Source organism: Lytechinus pictus, chromosome 8 (assembly GCF_037042905.1).
Source record: "Lytechinus pictus isolate F3 Inbred chromosome 8, Lp3.0, whole genome shotgun sequence".
Taxonomy (NCBI): Eukaryota; Metazoa; Echinodermata; class Echinoidea; order Temnopleuroida; family Toxopneustidae; genus Lytechinus; species Lytechinus pictus.
Window position 1 is genome coordinate 6,571,156 of NC_087252.1, and position 22,567 is coordinate 6,593,722.

The window sequence follows — 22,567 nt, forward strand, 5'->3', positions numbered from 1 at the left end:
TTTACAATTAATTTGTTTTCACTGTAAGCTTTCGCGTTTTGGATTCGGATATTTGGGGTGATTGACCACATCTGCCTAAGTACCGCATCAATTGAATTCATAATTGCACTGCCGACTCCTGCGAAGCTTTGAAAAACAGAGAGGAAATATGTAAGTTTTAACCTCATAATTGTTTTGAAATTGTTTTGGTAATTCATAAAATCAATGTTCTTATAATTCCATGTTGTTATGGCCGTATACCTTAATATCAAACCACTCGCCATTCAGGGTGGAACTTGTCCAGCAATTTCCCGACTTTGACTGACCGTGCCCCACCAACTGAATTTTGTGTGGTGTTTCCTGCAATCGGTAAATTGCTGTTCTACGACGTACAGAAAGAGTCCGAGTTAAAGTTAGATATTGAATTTGTTAGGAACCAATTTATGATTTACTCCAAGGGCGTCTTTAAGTATAGATTGAAGTTTTCAAGCACCTATTTATTATACTTATAGATTCATTATAATACTTTCTTGTAGAGTAACAATTCGACAGTTTAACTTAAAACTACTTAAATTAAGCTTTTTTTCTGGCTGCAATATTTTTTGTTCTAACGTTAGAATTTCTTTCCACTAAATGATATTTGCACCCAAGATTAGTTAAATATATTTGTCTATTTTTAATTGCAATGTTCATTTTCAAATTCCATCTCAAATAATTCATAAAATCTTGAAATGTATCGCCATGTTTCACGGCTGAGTTTCGACATCCCCCGCCCTTCGTTCGACATAGTGCATCGCGAGTTCAAAAGTCAATACGTGCGAGAGCCGCTGAATTGTGCCGCACCGCATACGATGTGCAACCCTGGAAGTTGATGCGGTCATTCGCTCCCGCATTGCGATTGGGGCCCCTGTCGAATGAAGGTGACCTGCAAGTGCAAGCATGCCTTGACTTGATTTCTGTGCAAATTCAATGCAGTTGATTTTTTTTGGTTTTTTATTTGAAGATACGATCCTGAATTTGTGAGAAAGTTATCATACTCAGAACAGAACTAAGAACTTCATTTTTGCCGACCCCGCTTCTTAAATCTGAGCTAAGCTGCTGCGTGATCTAGATGGCGCATATTCCACTTCTTTGAGGGAAAATTTTGATTTTTTAAAGGGTATTTTTTGACAGTCTGGTGGTAAGTGATAGTGCCTGTGTATATAAAAATGTGTTTGGTGTGTGTTTTGGTGTTTGACTGTGCTGGCTTGTGAAATAGGTTTGCCATGTCGAATCTCGGCACATGTCAAATTTAGGGTGTGTTACTCTAACTTGTTAACTTTTCATGGCATAATTTGTTGTTGCATGTTGACTAAGAAGAAATAAATATGTTGTGAACTCGAGTCATGAACTGTCTGAAAAAGTGTAGTATATTAGTATTGGACAGACTTTCTGTGAATGGTGACTTAAATGTCTCAGTTTGTTTTATGCTGATGCACTCACATTTAACATCATAGAAGAGTCTATATTTCAGCTTTAAATCTTAAATAAATGACACCAATTTCATGTCAATACCTCTTGTTTTTTTCTGAGACAGAGGTCTACTACTATGTTAAATGGAATGAAAATTGAAAAAGCATAATGGGCAATTCCATAAAATGATCAACCTTTTTGTATGTCCAACCCCCATTTTTCTCAAGTCTTACCTCACTTCATAAACTGACCAAGACATGGTCCTTTGAGAATATTACAGACTGTCAAAAGAATGAAAAATAAGACACAGAAAATTTCATGAAGGTCCCACATATAGGAGGCCGGACGTACATATTTTATGAAATTGCCCATAACAAAACCACAGAGTGATGCGGAAGTATATAATTTTTACACAGCGGAGGTAATGGTATCATGCCAATGCTCCAGACAGTAGTGAATCTGGATAATAAATACACAAAACTTGAATATTCAATGAAGAATATTGCAAATAAAAGAAAGCTCTGAAAATACTCTAGGAATTATTGCATGGAATAATTCATTCAGCCTTGCATGACATCATTATTGCAAATAGATGAAACAAATTCTATTAAACTGTATTTTTTTTTTCTTTTGTATAGTATACATTTCATTAGACTTTGTTCTTACTAGGTCAGGAAATTTAGATTTTCAGTATTGAATATTCCCCATTTGCAGCGATGTTGATGTATAATTTACAAATAATTGTTGTAGACAATGCATACATGTGTGTTCATTAAAGCAAATGTTAATTTCTTTTAAATTGCATACAGAGTACAAAAAGGAGATAAAGGAAACAGCTGGCATGGAGTCTACGTCTGATGGTGCTGAGTTGACCTTTGAACCTTGTATCCTTGGGAAGGCAAAGGTTTGGCTCCCCGTTGATCTGATAGAAGATGTGAGTGATATCATATTTTTTCCAACTAAGTTACTCATATTGTCATAAGAACTTTGGCAATGTAACTCTTCTTGAATGTTGAAGAAATACTCGTCTAAAAATATACATGTAGGGACAGTGAGTTTTTCATTTTAAACAAATGTATTTTTTGTATCTGAAAATCTGTAATTTTGTTTCAAAGTTAATCTGAAATGGAAATTCCATTTTGTCATAGAAAATGTACACAGCAAAGATATGAATTACATTTTGAAAAGATTTTATTCAATGAATTTTCTTATGAAAAGACCCAACATAGATTTCCATTTTAATTTCAAACTTAATTAACCAAAGGTCGTTTGCTAATTTACTCTTCTCTGACCTTGAACTGTAAGGAAATACTCGTCTAAAATGTTGTAGGTTTTGAACAAGGGTGTGTTCATGAAAGGAGTTGTCGGACACTTTATCTGACATTTACCATTATTTGTAGTAGCATTCTTGTTTTTAAGCCATTCAATCTCAAGGAAAATTGTCAGAGCTGACAACCTGACAAATGTAAATGAAACACCTCTCATTGGAGAAGGTTATTGGATCCAACTTATTTACAAAACTTGAAAGTCAAAACTTTCTTGTTATAAACTTACACAAACTCTCATAAAATGTTTGGCCCCAAGTTGACCTTGCAGAAGATTTTTTTTTCCTTTAAAGTATGTTAACCAGTGGCTGTTTGGAGCCTCTGTTGATTTATTTATGAAGTGATGCCAGGATTGGAAGAAGATAAATGCTGAGTGGGATTCCTTATGAAAAATGAAAGACATAGGGTGGTTTCAAGTTCAGTGTTGACCCTTTGGTGTTGGTGTTAAGTCAATTTTTACACGATTACAACACTAAACATAAAATGAAGATGGTCCCGAAAAGTCACTCACTGGTTGTTGAGATGTCAATAATGTGTTCTGGATCAGTTTTAAACTTTTACAAACTCTGAATAAGTTTTGGAGCTACATGTAGGGGTATCCAAATTCCAACACCAACACCAAGGCCAACACCGGACTTGAAACCACCTATAGTTCACAGAGTGGATCAGGGGGGCATTTCATGAAGCAATTGGTCAGTGACTTTCACTGATGACTGTTATAAGCTGCTGAAATCCTTTTAAACTGATTGGTTGAGACCAGCTTATTCAGTTGGGGCTGTCATGGTCGAGTGGTTTTGACTCTTGTCTTTCAATCAGAGGGGTTTGGGTTTGAATCCCAGCCACAGCGTGTTTTCCTTCAGTAAGAAATTTATCTGCATTGTGCTCTACTCAACCCAGGTGGGTGTTTCATAAAGCTGTTCGCAAGATAAGAGCGACGTGAAGAAGGACTGGTGATCCTGTCTTTTGGTAAATGGTATGTACCATTGGCGATGGTATAGTGCGTAAGAAAGGTTCACCAGTCGTTCTTAAAGTCGCTCTTAACTTACTAACAGCTTTATGAAACGGCCCCCAGGTGAGGTGATTGGGTACCCAGCAGGATTAATTCCTTGAATGCACTGAGCACTGGAAGGTAGCTCGAGCTAAAGCCAGGAAATAATATAATAGCGCTCCTCGGAATAGATTATTTACAGAAAGATGGCGCGATACAAATGCCTGTTATTATTATTATTATTAAGCTACTGAAATCCATGAAGTTTCATGACATGCTTTACAGAATTCAGTTTCAGTGCCTTATCAGAGTTTGTTTTGCTTTCTTTGACAGCCTTCTATATTCAAATCTGTTCTGAGCCAAGAAACATGGGACTCTGCTCTGACTGATGAAGAGAGGGAGAGACTCATGAAACTCCTGCCACAATTCCCCGAAGATGACGAGGATGAAAAGCAAGAGACGTTAAGGTTTGTGGAGTATAATCACAGGTTTAGTTGATTATGATGGGATGAATAAGTTTAAGAACTGCAAGAGGAGAAAAACTTGATAAGACACAATGAAAGAGGGACTTTGAAACATTGCATAAAGTGCTTTATAAATGTTGATTAATTAATGTTAATATAATTGCAGTAAAAATTACAGAGAGATTTAAGAGACTTGATATAAAGTGTATAAATGTAAAGTGTAAAATTTAACTAAAAACTACAAATTGAACCTGAGAATAGAGCTCTATGTACCCTTTGTTCTCTCCAAAGCAATCAAGGTGACTTTGGTTAGTCATGGCCTCTACTATTTTCTGTTATATATCATACCATATTATTTTTCTCCTTTCAGATGTCTCTTCGAACGAGGGAACTTCATGTTCGGCAACCCTCTGACTACATTCGAGGAGAGGTTGAGGGCGGGCTTCATGAATCCAGAGATCGTAGAAATGGAGCGAGGGTTACGTCGAGCTACTTACAAGGATTACAAGTTAAGTGAGCAGAGAAGACTTCACAGGTTGCTCAAGGAGGTTCTCATCTCAAGACAGGTTGGTGTTCTTGGTGATTTCTTTCCTTTAGGATAGATAACCTCCATTTTAGTGGGTATGAGAGTAATATATGTAACCTACCACCCCAAAACCACCAATAAGTCACCAGGTAAGCTTCTCAGTAAGTACCCAAAATAGAAATTTTGTCTCCAAAAACCCAAAATTAAAAAAATAGCTTATCTGAAAGAGAAATTCTTCTTCATACTATGAAAATTTGAAGTCTTGAAGTTGAATAAAAGAAAACATACAAGAGTTTCTTGGACAATACTTTTTCGGATTGCTTGGAAGTTTCACTGAGATTACACAGTATGCACATCTCATGCTTGAGTGAATCCTGACCTTGTTTCTCCTTATTTTTAAAGCTCTTGCTGAATTTCCTCTGCATTCAATCAAGTACTTTTAATGGTTATTGTTGGTCAATTTTAACATATTATGTATCATTTTAAAGCTTAGGAAAAGAATTTTTGAGCTCAACAAAATTCATTTTGGTTGACTTACTGTTGATGTTGTGGTGTCAGGTCACACATTTTATATAGGCATGTGAAGTTGTGCTAAGCCCTAATAAATACTAGTGCTAGAGCACTAATCCTATCCTAGTGAGATAGCACAAATCCACCGGCATATAATCTTTTTTTTTGTATATAAAACAAGCGCACACCTAGTTATCAAGGAAGCATATCACATTTCCATTTATTTGAATGTAGGATAAAAGAGCACTGTCGATTCAATGCCTTGCTTACAGGCATAGGTGCCATGGCAGGGGATCAACCCCAAACTTTCAATTGTCTAGTCAGGCGCCTTAGTCCACTCTGCCGCGGTACCTATCCCTGTGAGCAAGGCATTTAATTGACAGTTATTATTAATGAAGGGTTTAATTTATAAAACTTCCAACCAATTGTTTAAGCTGTATATATATATATGTGATGACAAGTTTACTTGTACCAAACGCTCTTGAGGTGTGAGTATGAAACATAATGAGATGAGGCCAACTCAAAAGATGACGCCGGACACCATTTTAGCTTTAGCTTTCATCTTTAATAAGACTTCGTCAGAAGCGTCTGAAAAATATAAGGAGATACAACATCCAAGTTTGTCTTGCACATCAATGAATTATCATTAAGTTGAATATTACATAATATTACATAATCTCATTAGAAAGATGAATGAATGAATAGATTAATTAATTAATAAATAACAAATAATTAATTCGATTGAAATAATAATTATGTAAATGAAGAAGACATACAGACCCAGTCAGCAATCTTTGAGCATAGTTTACACTCGATTTTACACTCGAGCAAGAACAAAGGAAATGGTCCAGTGAATCTATTGTTCTATTGTTCTGGCTTGGTCACTCTATTGTTCTGGACCCGAGTGTAAATTTGAGTGGAAAACTATGCTCAAAGATTGCTGACTGCCACTGTACCTGTAATTACAGACTATTGTGGTAGTAAAGTAAATATTATAATATATATATACATTTATTATGTTGATAGTATTTGTTGGGTGACCATATTATCTTCCAACATTCTTCCAGTCACACAGAAATATGTCCTGTATTACTGAATGTGAGTGAGTTGTCTATTGGCCCTCTGCAGGCAAAAATTATTATTTTATTTTATGTTATTTTTTTTTTTTTTTGGGGGGGGGAGGGGGGAGCTACTTTTTACAATTTGCTGTCTAAATCTGCGATATATGATAGGCTTTAACATTGCGATGAATGGGGATTTTCCAGGGCTCTTTTGAGTATTTCGGAGGCGAAATCACCCCGAGCTTCTTAGTAATTTTATTCCTGGCTGTCTGCCATGCCGTTGTATTTTTATTCATTTATATGTTTGTATATCTTTGTACTTTTTTTTTACATAGGAGCTATTAGAAGCAGCCATTTTTACTTCCCCCTCTGCTGCTGTTCCAGTCAAAAGAAGATTGTACAGAAATGACAAAGCTGTAGATGCCGTAGTTGAAAAGAAATACAGAAAGTAAGTAAGGCTGGAATTAAAGGGATGGTCCGGGCTGAAAATATTTATATCTTAATATATAGAGTAGAATTCACTGAGCAAAATGCCGAAAATTTCATCAAAATCAGATAACAAATAATAAAGTTATTGAAGTTTAAAGTTTAGCAATATTTTGTAAAAACAGTCATTATGAATCCCTTTAATAGAGAAAAAAGAAAATTAAATGATATTGTCATTGTTTAAAGCCCTGAAATCTGACTAGTTTTCATCGCATAATTTTTCAACCACCCCGCTCGCTGACTTTTTACTTCCAAATCTCGCGCAACGTTTGAGACCAAATTTGCGATATCCGGGTACCCGGCTCAAAAAAAAAATATGTTAAAAAAATATGTGGCAAATAGTGGGAATAAGTGAACATGTAGAAGATTGTACAGAAATGACAAAGCTGTAGATGCCGTAGTTGACAAGAAATACAGAAAGTAAGTCAGGCTGGAATTAATAGAGAAAAAAGAAAATTAAATGATATTGTCATTGGTTAAAGCCCTGAAATCTGACTAGTTTTCATCGCATAATTTTTCAACCACCCCGCTCGCTGACTTTTTACTTCCAAATCTCGCGCAACGTTTGAGACCAAATTTGCGATATCCGGGTACCCGGCTCAAAAAAAAAAATCTGTTAAAAAATCTGTGGCAAATAGTGGGAATAAGTGAAAATGTAGAAGATTGTACAGAAATGACAAAGCTGTAGATGCCGTAGTTGACAAGAAATACAGAAAGTAAGTAAGGCTGGAATTAATAGAGAAAAAAGAAAATTAAATGATATTGTCATTGTTTAAAGCCCTGAAATCTGACTAGTTTTCATCGCATAATTTTTCAACCACCCCGCTCGCTGACTTTTTACTTCCAAATCTCGCGCAACGTTTGAGACCAAATTTGCGATATCCGGGTACCCGGGTACCCGGCTCTGTGGCAAATAGTGGGAATAAGTGAAAATAATAAATCAGCATATTACATAAATAGATAAAGAAAGAATGCGAAGATAGCAAAAAAAATGAAAGGTGTCAGTTAACAGAGGATTGAAATAGATAGTATGAAAGAAATAGCCAGTGGGACATTTTTGCTTCAGATAAGCTAGTGAAATTCTGAAAGATAAAACAATTATAAAATAACGTCTTACCACTCCAAGAAATTGATCATTGTAAACAATCATTTTACATGTATATATTTATTCAATATGATTTTTATCTTCTTCATTTTCTGTTTTGTAGGATGCTTGCATCAGCAAAGGAAGGGGACACAGTAAGTTTTTTAAATCCATAATTGCTTTTTTGAAGAAAATTTATGATAAATGTGAATAAAATTACCCTCCTATTTCATTGTATGAATAAGAATTGTTTGATAATCTGCAATTTATAATGAATGACTGTAACCTTTAAAATATATTACATATATGGGCAGTATTATTTGTTTATTCTTTTACTCTTAATTTTGCATAATGAGATTTTTTATCCCCTTCTGTGTTCAAGCTAGGTTAGACACAGGCATGACTTTTCTCATCAGATATTGAAAAATATATATTTCTTTCTGGTTGGGAATTCATGTTAAAATGTATTTGCAACCATCTCAATTGTGCTTGCACTGGCAAACTAGGGTGTGATATTGATGTTAAACAAATGTCAGAAATTAAAAAATCAAGAAAATAAAAAAGGTTTCCTGTATTATAAGTTTATTATTATACCCTCAAACTGTTAATTGATATACTGGATTAAAACATGAATTTTCAATAAATACATTTTTTTTTCAGCAGGATGAGGAACCCTCCCCATCCTGTCCCAGCCCCCATGAAGTTCGGTCTCTGCACTTTCTCGCAAGCAACAATATTATTCCCTTTATTTTTGATAGTCTCTGTCTCATGCCTGTATGCTGCTTATGTCATAATCTTAACACAAAGGCCAACATCAATCTTGATATCACTGTGTTTGTGAAGAAATAACTTGTTTTTATTTTATTTTGAATATAGACTCCTGATTCATCAGATGATGGAGACAGTAGATCAGGTCAGTATGTAAATAATAATACTAATATAGTCAAATCTGCCTTTTGTTTATTTCAGGTGGGGGATACATGTATATCGATGTTGAAGGTTGTATGAACTTGATTGCTAGTACTCTATAGTTCCACATATGCAAAATAATTCACTTCTTTACTCAACAGTACATACATGTGGGCCCATATTTTATTTAATACAGATTTAGATATAATTATGTTTCATTACATCAAGTACACTAATAAAATCCAATCCAATGCATGCTTTTGGCGAAGGGTGCTATAAAGGGTGTGTGATACTACGAGAAATCTGTATAAACTGTTGTTTTGTACCATGGTACAATTGAAACCTATTTTGAAAATTTAGAAACATGAATTATATTTATAAAAGTGTAAAAATTATATAAAATATGAAATTTATAATTATCTTTTCACACCAAAAGCTGGAAAAGAGTACTAGTATTCAAAATGAACTTGCAATCTTTTGTGCCATACTTGCAATGAGCACTTGATATTGCTCATCATGCATGAAGTTTAAAGTAGAACTATATTGAAAATCGTAAAAATGGAGAATCATATATCAAATTAAAGGAGAAAATAAGGAGAACACGATGGTTGTAAATCATTTATCATGGAGACCGATGGAACTCAGTTAATTGATAGTTTAAAGTTCTCTCTCTGAATGCTTCAAACACGCAGAATTACGTCCGCGAAATTGGGGATTTTTTTATGACGTCACTTTCTGTACGAGAGGCGTGATTGGCTCTCCAACGTGAAGCTCCACTTGCATGCAAAACCTGTTGCGAGGGTACGTTTTCTCTACATTGTCACTGAATACTTCGTTCCCGAAATGAAAGAAAACCCAGAATTTTATCTAGATTTGGATTTTCAAATGGATGATTATGAAGATGAAGAGAATGATGATGAAGTTTCTAGCTCTAGAAAAACAAAGTGACATGGATAGAGGTATACATTAGGGGAATTACGCCGGTGATTATGAGTCGGACAATTCAACTTGCATGCCGATTCGCTACCAACACATGCAGCTGATAGCTGCTCCGCGGGTCAAATCCATGAAAATTAATTCCATCACGACCACATCCAGACAGAGTCTCTTTCTTCTATCAACAACATAATGAGAATGAAAATAATGATATAACTGTACTTACAAACAAGTGAATATATCCGAACCTAGGCTGAAGGTAAATCAACTCAAAGAATAGCAGCAGACGATATGCACCGACGATGAATTTCACGTGGCTGGGAGATTGTCACTCGTTCTGTTAGATAAAATTTCTGTCATTATTTTGACTAAATTACGAAACTCTGAGAATTAGTATTCTACATAAAAATTAAGTAACACCTGGTACTATATTTTTTGAATTACGCTAAAACCTTTTTGAAGCAAAGAAAATGAGGTGAATTAAAATTAGATATAAAAGATCATCCGCCTAGCTCGCATTCGATTGTAAACAATCAGCAAGGCGAGCACATAGAGTTGGATAAAGATACGCTTTATCCAACTTTATGGGCGAGCAAGCCACTGAACTGAAAATACATATTTTCAGTTCAGTGGAGCAAGCTGGCCATGTGCTTTTGATTGTTTGTTTACAATCGCATGCGGCTAAGTGGATGATCCTTTATATCTTATTTTAATTTACCTCAATTTCTTTGCTTCAAAAATATTTTATCGTAATTCAAATAATAGTACCAGGTGCTACTTAATTTTCATGTAGAATACTAATTCTCCGAGTTTCGTAATTTAGTCAAAAAAATGAGATATACATTTTATCTAACAGAACGAGTGACAATCTATTCCAGCCACGTGAAATTCATCGTCGGTGCATATCGTCTGCTGCTATTCTTTGAGTTGATTTACCTTCAGCCTAGGTTCGGATATATTCACTTATTTGTAAGTACAGTTATTTTATTATTTTCCTTCTCATTATGTTGTTGATAGAGGAAAGAGACTCTGTCTGGATGTGGTCATGCTGCATGGAATTCATTTTCATGGATTTGACCCGCGGTGCAGCTAGCAGCTGCATGCGTTGATAGCGAATCGGCTTGCAAGTTGAATTGTCCTACTCATCACCACCGGCGTAATTCCCTTAATTTACCACCATCCACGTCACTTTGTTTTTCTAGAGTTAGAAACTTTATCATCATTCTCTTCATCTGCATAATCATCAATTTGAAAATCCAAATCTAGATAAACGTCTGGGTTTTCTTTCATTTCATGATCGAAGTATTCAGTGTCAGTGTGGAGAAAACGTACCCTCGCAACAGGTTTTGCATGCAAATGGAGCTTGACGTGGGAGAGCCAATCACGCCTCTCGTACAGACAGTGACGTCATCAAATTCGAGTCAATTCAGAGACCGATGCGAGGCATATTTCGGGGAGAGGCATTTTAGCGCTTTTTAATTGGCGATTTCCACCTTATGTATTATTTTCGTTATTTTTGAATGACCTAATGGTAATCCTCACATCATTACCTCTCCACTGATATATAATAAGGCCATATTCATAATCAATATATTTCTCCTTTAACGATTTTGTTGAACTTTGGTTCACAACACAAAAAACAGAAAATAACGAAGAGTTACCTCGAAATTTTCAGCTGCTAACTGCAACCTTCGTCAGCGATGTGACCCGATTTGACCTTAGTGACGTAATGGTCGATGATCGGGTCATAGACATTCGGAAGCTTGTATCGCCCCCGTCTCTGTTGAGAGAATGCATGAAGTTTGTTAAAAGTTACAATAATATTTTCAATTAAGAATTTTTTTCAAAAAAAAAAAAATCTTCTAATTGTACAAGTTCCATATTTTAACAGAAATCAATGGCTTCCACCCAATACCAAGAGACATCTCAGAACTAGACCAGCTCCTGGAACCAAGGTGGACCGACTTCTGGCCCTATGACCTAGACCAGCAGGAGGAAGTCCACACACATTCGACCTTTGACCCAAAGCCAGTGCAGGCTGATGGGATAGATACCCAAGGTGAGACCATGGATGTTTGATGGAATGGATAGATGGTCCTTGATTGTCATTCAGCCATCTTGTGTGTAACTATTGAAAGGATGTTGCTCTGATCTAAAGGCTTTTATTATTATTATTATCATTATTTGTTTGGCGTCACCTGTGCCCAGGAGGTGAAATGCGAACTGAATCACTATGACCTGCAGGTCTCTCCTCCCGATTTAAGTGATTGGGGGAGTGCAGGTGGACCACTACACGGGGGTTTCCCACTACTGTTATGTGAATAGTGCAGTGGGTTCTTAATGTGCATAGGTGGTGACTCTCCTCTACATGAGGCTTCCATTTAACGTCCTATCCGAGGGACAGTGTTTTCCACTGTAACATAGCCTGCATCTATGAAACATGGGAGAGACGTTTACACACAACCCACTGGCTTCAGTCATCCGCCCGGGGTGGACTCGAACCCACGATCTTTGGTTCGACGGCAGACGCGTTACCGACTGAGCCAACAATGCTCTCTATTGAAATTTGTTTTTAATAGACACTAGAGGTGAACCCATTCATGTTTGATGCAATGGGTAGATGGTCTTTGAATTTCAGTCATCTTGTGTGAATTATTGTGTGTATATTCCCATATTATCACACCCAAAGTGTGGTTGCAGCAGTTATCCACAAAAATCAACAGATTTGACTTCCATTCCAGTTTCACTCAGTCTAGACTGATTACTTGACCTGTGATCTCTTGAACTTTGATCTCTTGACCTTTGATCTCTTAGACAATTAATCTCTTGAACTTTGATCTCTTAACCTTTGATCTCTTCAGCAATGTATTTCTTTACCTTTGATCTCTTGACCTTTGATCTCCTGACCTTTGATCTCTTCACATCTGAACTCTTGAACTTTGATCTCTTGACCATTGATCCCTTGAACTTTGATCTCTTGACCATTGATCTCTTGACCATTAATCTCTTGACTTTTGATCTCTAGGAAAGGCAGCGATACCCATCAAATCATCCTCACCGGTGAGATTGAGCCAACAGCAGTACATTAAACTTCTAGAGAACTACCAAGACCGCACTGAAGACGAACATCTGAGGGTAAGGCTCGCCAAAATATATTATTTCTGTGATACGATTTTTAGAAAAATTCAAATTTTGATATTGTTACAATGACATGTGCAATGTGCTAAGTTCTGGCCTACATGTCATATCTGACTTTCATTTGTACTTGTAGCTGATGGACACAAATGAAGAAGTCAATTCATTTCAGAATTTTGAGAATAAACTAAGGCAAATGTGACATCGTGGTTTGGCTGATTACCTCTCGTCCGATGATAATGTAAGAGATGGCAGCACAAGACATATAGCTTTATGTATATTATATGCATTTTCAGCGCTTTTTTACAAGTCTGGTTTTGGCTTATGTTATGCCCTTCCAAAGTTCAAGACATACTCAAGTTGGCTATGTTGCCAATTTTATTTATTTATTTTATTTTTTTAATGTTTTTATTGAACAAATCAAAACAGATCACAAACAATCACAAGCAATCAAAACATTTACAAAATATTGTATCATTAAATAAAACAAAACAAAAAAGAGGAAATAAAAGAAAAATAAAATACAAAGGCAGCCTTTTATATCCAATCCTACATCATCTCTAATCACTTATGGTTATCATGTAGGATTTTATTAATAAAAGAAATCAAACTTTTGAATTATCAAGATGGAGCAGTCACACCTGTCCCAATATTAAAAGTGTCATTGTAGAGAATCTTGATAAAACATAAAATAAATTAATCTGTGATATAACCTCTGCAAACAAGGGCAAAAGTTGCATGATAAGACAAAATCATACAATAGGAGGCATGCAAGCCTGCTGGGAAAAATTATACACAAAACACGACAAAACTTAATTTCACATAAACAATGTGCACATTCTTAAAAAGCATATACAATATAGGGGTGATCACAATTGGAATCTCCACTTTTGGAAGTGACAAGAAAGAATGTTATTTTTCTTAGCAATTGAATATTCAAGGTCTTTGCTGGTTTTTACATAACATTTATTACCTTCAAAGTTAGGTGGTTTGCTCTGAAATTTACAAATGTAAACATAGTATTTGAGCAAAAGAAATAAATATGTGAGAAATTTATCAGAAAGTAAACCAAACATTTTCTCAAATGCAGAGATAATTAGCCTCTTATTAGTTTTCTGGGTGATAACCTTCAGAGTTTCCTCCCATAAACGTTTAATAGTGGGGCATTCAATGAAAATGTGAATATAGGTTTCAGGCTCTGTATCACAAAAACAACAATTTGGGGAATCTATTCTCTTTATTTTATTCAGAAAATCGTTTAGACCTATTGCTCTATGGAATAATTTAAAATAAAAAGAACGAATACGTGTGCTTAAAGTCGATTGAAAGTTATTAAGGTGAATCTTTTCCCAATCAACTCCGTCAGTATCCGAGAGAGCGTTCCAAAATGAAATTTGACGTTCAGGAAGGGTGGTGTCTAACAAAATTTGTAACTATATTTTGGAACTTTTTTGATTTCAGGAGCTGTTCTTTAATTTCCTGAAATAAACCATCAGGAGTGTAATTGGAGGTAACCAAGAAATCATGTGGTATATTTTTCATTAAAAAGCTGTATTTACGCCTATCGTTTTGGCTAATATCAAAGTCAAGAATAAGTTCTTCAAAAAGTTTACAGCCTGGGAGGGGAGGATTTAATAGATCACTTATGTAAACAATGCCTTTATCAAACCAATCCTCATATACAAAGTATTTCTTTGATAATTTGGAAAATGTATTTTTATTAAACCAAACACATTGACAAGATCCAATTGAGGAATAGGGCATATTAAATTCCTGTTTAGTATATTTTTCTCTGAAAGTGTACCAAGTTTGAAAAGTTTCAGCCAATTGGGTTAACCCCATCTTATGTAATACAGAGCTAGGGGCGTGAGTTTTCCATAATATATCTTTTCTACTGTTAAAATTGATTAAAGCAGATGTCTCAATTGACTTCCACATGGATTGATAATTATCATCAAGGAGCATTATAACCCATGACATTTTTTGTGCAATTGAGAAGATGCACGGATCAAACATTTTAAACCACCAAAAGAATAGTCGTTCCACATGAGATTTCTTTTGACCCTATCACTGCCACCATTCCACACAAATTTGTACAACATGCTGTTTAGTTTAAGAAAAAAAATCTTAGGTATTTTGATACATAAAACAGAAAAGTAATATAGGAGTTGTGGCAGCAATAGGGTCTTTATGACACAGATTTCCCCAACTAAAGACAAATTTCTTGCACGCCAACAATTAAGCCTATTCTCAATGGATTTTAGTTTCAGTTTGTGATTGAGATCATATAAACGGTCTGAGGATAAAGAAAATGTAACCCCAAGAGTACTGTATTAAAAGTAGACTTCTTCCATTAAAGACCTCTTTCACAAAATGGAAACTTTTGGCTACCTCTCAGAGAACCAATCCATATTGCTTCTGATTTTGATATGTTTAGTTTGCACCCTGAGCATTGAGAAAAAAAGTAATAGTGTCAAATAATGAATTAAAAAAATTATCAGACCCATCAGCAAAGCAAGTAGAGTCGTCTGCTAATAAGGAAATTTTCAAATCTTTGTCTGCAGATGGGATACCTTTTATATTGGAGTTCTGTCTGATGGCAAGAGCCATGGTTTCAATAACTAAAAGGAATAAATATGGGGAGATGGGGCACCCTTGGAAGATGCCCCTCTCCATGTTGATTGGCGAGGTCAAATGTCCATAATTTGAATCATAACTTCTCCTGTTGGAGTAAAATGTTCGCATCCAATCAAAAAAATTATTGCTCAAGTTGAATTTTTTTAGGACACTAAAAAGAAAATTATGTGAGACGCTGTCAAAAGCTTTTTGAATGTCTAGTAACAGTATTGCACCAGGAATTTGATTGATTTCCGTATACTCAATAATGTCAATGATCAATCGGACGTTATTTCCAATAAAACGGCCTGTTAAAAACCAGACTGGTCCGAGTGTATCAAATCTGAAAGATGTTTTTTAAGACGGTTGGATAGTCTTTGCTAAGATTTTGTAATCGACTGTTAAAAGGGAAATGGGTCTGAAATTTTTCAAATACCAGGGATCTTTGTCTTTCTTTGGGATCAAAGTAATTACTCCATTCCTTCGAAAGGGAGACATCAGCCCATTTTGCAATGAGAAATTAAAAGAGGATAGCAGCAAATCAGAAATATCTTTCCAAAATACAATATAGATGTCGACAGGTAAACCATCTAGACCGGGCGATTTATTATGCTTCATTGAGGTTATCGTTTCTAATAATTCCTTTTTTGTAATAGGTTTATCCAGACCATGTTTCTCGATCTCATTGAGTTGGGGAAATTCAATGGAATTTAAAAAGGTGTCTACTTCAGAGTTGTCACTACATTGTTCAGTATAAAGAGTTTGATAAAAAGAATCAATCTCCTCTAATATAGAATGTTGGTTTAAAATGGTTTCATCATTCTCTGTCTTTAGTTTGAAAATGCATTTTTTCTCTCCAGCTCTTTTTTCTAAATTACAATAATATTTGGTGCTTCTTTCACCCTCTTCAGTCCATCGTAGTCGTGAGCGAATAATTGAACCCTTTGTTTCTACATCTAAAATGTCATTTAAAGCATTGATCAAAAAGTCTCTTTCATTTATAAGGTCAATATTATTTAAGTCAGTGCTTAATTTCTGTTCTATTTCCTCTTTCTCTGCTAAAAGGTGTTTTTTACTTAACTCCCTCTCCTTCTCTTTGCGTGAACAGTATTGTATACAAGCACCAGTAATAGTACACTTTAAGGTATCCCAGAGAATATTGTGATTACAGATGCTGTCAGAATGGATCAATTTAAAGTCCTCAATCTTATCTTTAATATAAATTTAATAAACTGCATCATCCCTTAAGTATTTACAATTCAATTTCCAAAAACCTGGACCTCTCAAAGGTTGGTTTCCTTTAAAGGTTAGTGAAACAAGGGAATGGTCTGATTGGATTCCTGGGATAATTTTGGATTGCAAGCAATTGGCGATAAAATTATCAGAAACCAGTGTAAAATCAATTTGTGATAAAACTCGAGGGGTTTTCTGATGCCTTGTATATTGTTTTAAATGTGGGTGGAAAAAACGCCAGATGTCGCATAGATTGAATTCATCTATCAGTGTCAGTAACATTTCCTTTGCTTGAATATAAGAATGGGTTTCCTTACCACCTTGACAATCCAAAGGTCCCAAGCATCAAAGTCACCAGCACATAAAATAGAAGAGTGATTAAACCTATCAACTTTGCTGAAGACTTCAAGAAAAAAATTGGGGTCACCATTGTTCGGACCATACAGATTAACCAATATTAAAGGTACTCCATTAATTGTTGCAGATATGATTATACAGGGTAGGAATTAATTGGTTTTTTTTAGGGGCTACTCTTTTTTTTACATTGGGGCTACCACTGAATATCTTGGGGCTATTTTCTAATTCATGGGGCTACTTTTTTTACCGCATATCAGCAATTACCTTTTGACATTCCGAGACTCAATGTGATGCCTAAAAGCTCAGAACATTTTTAACTGTAATTACTGTAGGCTACAGGCCTTACAATAAACAACAGTGATCCCACCAGAGCAGTGGCGTACCTAGGATTTTTCACAGGGGGTGGGGGCAAATTCATCCGCCCAAAAATGTGACAAGCAAAAAAAAAAAAAAAAGTCTTCAACCACAAATATAAAATTTCGTACCAGAAAAAAATTGACAAGCAAAAAGAAGAAAAAAAAAAAAAAAGTGCATGGGTTGTGACTCGTCAGGGGGGCAGACTGCCCCCCCCCCCCCGTAGGTACGCTAGTGCACCAGAGCTTCAGCTTCACACACTTCAGATTCGAGCCAATCGAGGCCCCAAGACTTTATTGTCGATTGTCTCTGTACAGTACTGTTTGTTTTTTGGCTTATCCTCAACAGTATCTTGATTTGGAGAGGCTTCTGGCGCTGGCTCTGGCCGTTTGGCAGTGCCAGGTTGAACTCGAATTAGAAACTTATCCATCTCGCACTCCGACTGGACGATGTCGATAATCAGTGCTGTCACAATCACCAGCATTCAATTCTGTGCATGCCTAGTACACATAATAAACCGTACGATGCACGTGGTCTCGTTACCAGCTGTGCAGTCTAATCGTGCACGCGTACATGTACATAAGCCATACGGCAAGTGCGTCAATAATTCTAAAATCCCCGTGCTAAAGACTATGCGTACTCCGCATCCCATATTGCATTGCGCGTTTATTTTACAATCGCGAAGCTTCCGGTGTTACGGAAGGTTCAGATATTGCATTGACCGTTCAACTTAAAGCTGGCAAGGGCGATATAAAAGATGCGCTTGCTCCGCCGCCGGAGAACGTAATTATGTGAAGTATTTTTTACATTGTCGATGGTATTTTATTGGGGCGATTCTGAAATAAAAAGTCGTCCCAAAGCATGTGTAATTCCGACTGTGATTATATATCTCCCATCAGGGTCTGAGAAAGTAGAATCAAGAACAAATGACACTGAATTGCGTATTAAAATTGCTACTCCTCTACTATTTGATCAATAACTCGAAAACCATGCACGTTCACCCCACTGTTGTTTCCACAACTGATGATCTGATTTAGCAGAGTGAGTCTCTTGCAAAAAAATTATATCACTTTTAATAAATCTCAAATAATGAAATAGTTTACGTCTTTTAACATGGTCCTGAAGTCCTCTACAATTAAAACTAATCAGTTTCAAATCCATATTGAAAAAAGGGGGAATAAAACTGGATTAATACACTTAAAGAAAGTCATATGGGACAGGGTGACTGCCAACAAAATTATCAGTGGATAGATGCACAGAAATATATCAATAGCATCCAGCGCTGCAAAAAAATAAGAAAAATTTAAATGGTTGATTTTGATGTTAACAAACAAAAACATAGGTGCAAAAGGAAAAAAGGAACTGGGCTTCAAATCATAAAACAGCCTAGTCCCAAAAAGCAACTTTAGAAGAGCCGCAACAAACATAGACATGCGGGGGAAACATAAGGATCAGACATGCCTTTCATGGATGCACATAATTTCAATTTAAAAAAGAAAAACAGTAGGAATAACACAAATATCAGGTCATTGTGTACCATTTCAGACAATAATCAGACAATACATAAAGGTATTTGATAGTTCTTTATAAAACAAGAATACCAGCAAACACAAAAACACCCACAAATGCCTAGACGCCCAGTGGACGCTTCGTGTCTGTTGGGACAGAAGAGATAGCAAAATAAATTAACTTTAAATCTTTTTTTTTTTTTTTTTTTTTTAAGAATCGAAAAAAAAAAAATATATATTTTTATATTTTTTAATTTTTTTTTTCTGACATTATTTTTCCATGAACTGTTGAGGGTGCACAAAGTAAACTTTTGAGCGATGATATTAATGTTTGTTCTGTGTAACCATAGTTTATTTGACCTCAGCCTCTTGGATGGGGATTTCTACTTGTCTGGTGGAGAAATAATCTTCCCTGATGAATTTCTGGCCTTGAGAATTGCAGGAAAAAGGAAGAAAGGCTTGAGGCCTTGCTCCTTTAGAGCCTTGAACTTTGGTAGGCTGGCCTTCCTCTGCTCCATGACCCGTTAAGAGAGGTCATCACAGACAAAAATTTTCTTTGATTGCTGGTCTTTCGATGACACATATTTGATTAACTCCTTCTTCACATACTCTTTGATTTTGAAGCCTGTGAAACCTAGATGGATGGGACGAGGTCGTGAGGTCTGGCCACTACGGTAAGTTGGAGTGCGGTGGATTCTCGACATCTGGGCAACAATATCTACATCTAACTTCGCATCAGAAATGAGCTGTTTAACTGTCTTCAGACATGCCTCAGCGCCACCATCACCCTCTCTCTTGTCATCTTCAGAAACATTAGAAATGATGATGTTACACCTCCGTGACTGATTCTCTAGGTCATCTATCTTCTCCTCAGCCTTCGCTAAAGCACCTTCTAGTGCATTGACCTTCTCACATAACTTATCTACATCATGTTGAATTAGACTGTGAGCGTTGGCACAATCCTCTCTCACCTGTTCGAATCGGGCGTGCATTCTCGCTTCAAATGCCCGAGCCCACCGGGGGGCATCATCGTCACACACCGTGCTCGTCGCACTCGCATTCATATTGGATATAAGGTCATCAGCTTTTTTCTTCACTGGACTTGTCATGATTATTGTGGCAATGTACTCTATAAAAAATTCTCAATCAATTTGTAGTTAAATAATATGAGCTTAAACTTACTGAAGTAATATTTAGTACAAGAAAGGCAGACGTCTGAGAGTTGTACGTTGCTGCGAGCGTCGCCATGTTCCAAGTCCTGGCTATGTTGCCAATTTGATATCGTTCTAACAATAGTGATTTTGTTGTTTCAGAAACACCCTGAGCTGAATACGAAGCACATCACTCTGACGGGTATGATATCCAGAGCCTTTCCTATGCCACAACCACCTCAACTACCATCTCAAGGTATGTATAGACATGAATTGCCACTTGGTCCACACCTGTTTGGTCCAATCTCCACGTTAAAAAACTTGTGACCCGCCACTCCAAATCCATCCGTAAAGCCCTGTGCACACTATGCGATGCGATTGCACCAAGATCCCATTGCAACAAAATGACATAGTGTGCGCCAACCTACAATGCCCTGCAACTGTGACCCGCTTTGTTGCATTAGGATCACAGACCAAATCCATCTCAGACATTTGACATGTCAAATATTTCTGCGTTTTTGCCAATTTCAGCCAATCAGATTTGTCCTAGAAAATGACGTCATGACCAATTTGCTGCGCTTCTACAGCGCAGACAACATAAGCACAAGAGAAGAGGTGCCATGAGATGCTGCACAATGCACAGCTGTTGCAATGTATGCGCTGGCCTGCAATGTGAATGCACTGAGATACGATTGGCTACTTTGTTCCAATCGGATCCTAGTGCGATCGCATCGAATTGTGTGCACTGGGCTTAAGTCGCCAGGGAAGGTTTTCAATAAGTTGCCCAAAAAGTGTGATCTCCAAACGATGGAAATTTAAAAAAAAACCGTTTCTGAAAGAGTAAGATTTCTTCTTCATGCTATCAACCTTTGCTCAATGCACGACAAGATACAAGAGTTTCTTTGACCCATTTTTTTTTCTGGATCGCTTGGAAGTTTCAATGAGATTTCGCAGTGTGCAAATTTCATGCTTGATCGAACTCAGAACTTCACATCTTGTTTTCTCCCTACTCTTTTAAGGTCTCACCAAATTGCTTGTATATTCAATCAAGTACTTTGGTTGGTTATTTTTGATTAATTTTTACAAGTAATATATCAATATTATCATTTAAAGACTTCGGATGCACTGTTTCAAGCCAAATAAAAATGTCAAACTGTATTTTGCGCGACTTCTTATTGGGGGGTGACAGTTCACATTTACAGTAATATTGTATGTCAAGTTTGCTGATATTGATGACTTTTCTTTTGGCAGCAATGTTCTTAAAAAACAGAAATTAATCTGTGCGTCGCAAAATGTACAAACAATTTTCCACTGCATAATATTCTATTGTCCCAGTATATTAACTCTGTGTAGAGGTTGTGGATATTATCATTATTCTTCTGGCAGGATAAATGACAAATATTAAACATTGAATGGCCCCCCAAAAAAGTATTTCACATTTACAGTTTGTTGATTCTGTGCAAAGTTGCTGATATTAATTATTTTCCTACCAGCAGCATTGGTCATAAAAACAGAAGATAGCGACTTGAAGCAGGGTAAGAAGAGAAAAGACAGAGAGAAGGATCGGAAGAAGAGGAAAAAGAAGAAACTTGCCATGCTGTCACCAGTGACCCCGCCCAAACCTGCCACGCCCATCTCAACCGGTTCCATGGAGGGGAATTCCCCCATAGATATCCTTAGTACTCCTGAGTCTCGACAGTCCACCAGAGATGAATACTCTACCTCACCTGCCACTTGTTCTCCTGCTTCAGCAGGCTCATCGTGAGTATTTAACCTGTTAACTCCTGAATTCTGTTAATCTCATAGGCTTTGTACAGGGATCATCAAGTTCTAGTAGGCAATGGGTTAACCTGTTGACTATTGAATTCTGTAATTCCCTTAGGCTCTGTACAAGTACCATCTATTTTATTTACTCTCATTCATAAACTTTATTTATTTATGATGGGGATGTTATGCTCTGATGGTCTGACTCTTGTCTTTCAAACAGATGGTCAAGGATTCAAATTCCTGCCAATATATGTTGAGGGACAGTCATTTTCTGGCCTTTTCCTTTTTTGGAAACCTGTAATTCAGTTTCAAACTTGACCTGAAATGGAAAATACAGGCTGTCATAGGAATTGTACTGTGACTATCATTTATGTTTTTGTCTTGTTAGGTTTTGTCATACATAATAACCAATTCCTACATTGTATTTTGTTTGTTCTTCATACATTTGTTTATGGATTAATGACATCTAATATTTTCTTAAACAGTCTTGTTTTACAAAGATGTATCCATGAGGGCATCTACATCTATCTATGATGATTAACAGTCATTAATCCATGGACCTCTGAATTTTGTGGTTCTTGAACACAATGAGTACGGACCACCAGGGCCCCGTAACACAAAGCCTAATAACAATGAATAGAAAATGTGAAAGAACACTTCTGATTCGTTCCTGGTCAGTATTTTGAACTAAATGCATGTGTAACATTGATTTTGATTTGCCAGTCC

General features: G+C 36.3%; 1 protein-coding gene across 1 annotated transcript in view; it reads left to right on the forward strand.

Annotated features, from left to right (window-relative positions):
• The first annotated feature begins 35 nt into the window (after window positions 1–35).
• LOC129266462 (nuclear factor related to kappa-B-binding protein-like) overlaps window positions 36–22,567 on the forward strand; it is a 43,686-nt gene continuing 21,154 nt past the window's right edge. Inside the window, exons 1-11 of the mRNA XM_064103465.1 lie at window positions 36–150; window positions 2,241–2,365; window positions 4,078–4,211; window positions 4,579–4,774; window positions 6,641–6,753; window positions 8,000–8,030; window positions 8,752–8,788; window positions 11,612–11,779; window positions 12,746–12,855; window positions 20,237–20,330; window positions 21,571–21,835. Of these exons, the coding sequence (XP_063959535.1) occupies window positions 2,273–2,365; window positions 4,078–4,211; window positions 4,579–4,774; window positions 6,641–6,753; window positions 8,000–8,030; window positions 8,752–8,788; window positions 11,612–11,779; window positions 12,746–12,855; window positions 20,237–20,330; window positions 21,571–21,835 (1,241 nt within the window). The 5' untranslated portion in view covers window positions 36–150; window positions 2,241–2,272. The remainder of the gene's footprint in view (window positions 151–2,240; window positions 2,366–4,077; window positions 4,212–4,578; window positions 4,775–6,640; window positions 6,754–7,999; window positions 8,031–8,751; window positions 8,789–11,611; window positions 11,780–12,745; window positions 12,856–20,236; window positions 20,331–21,570; window positions 21,836–22,567) is intronic.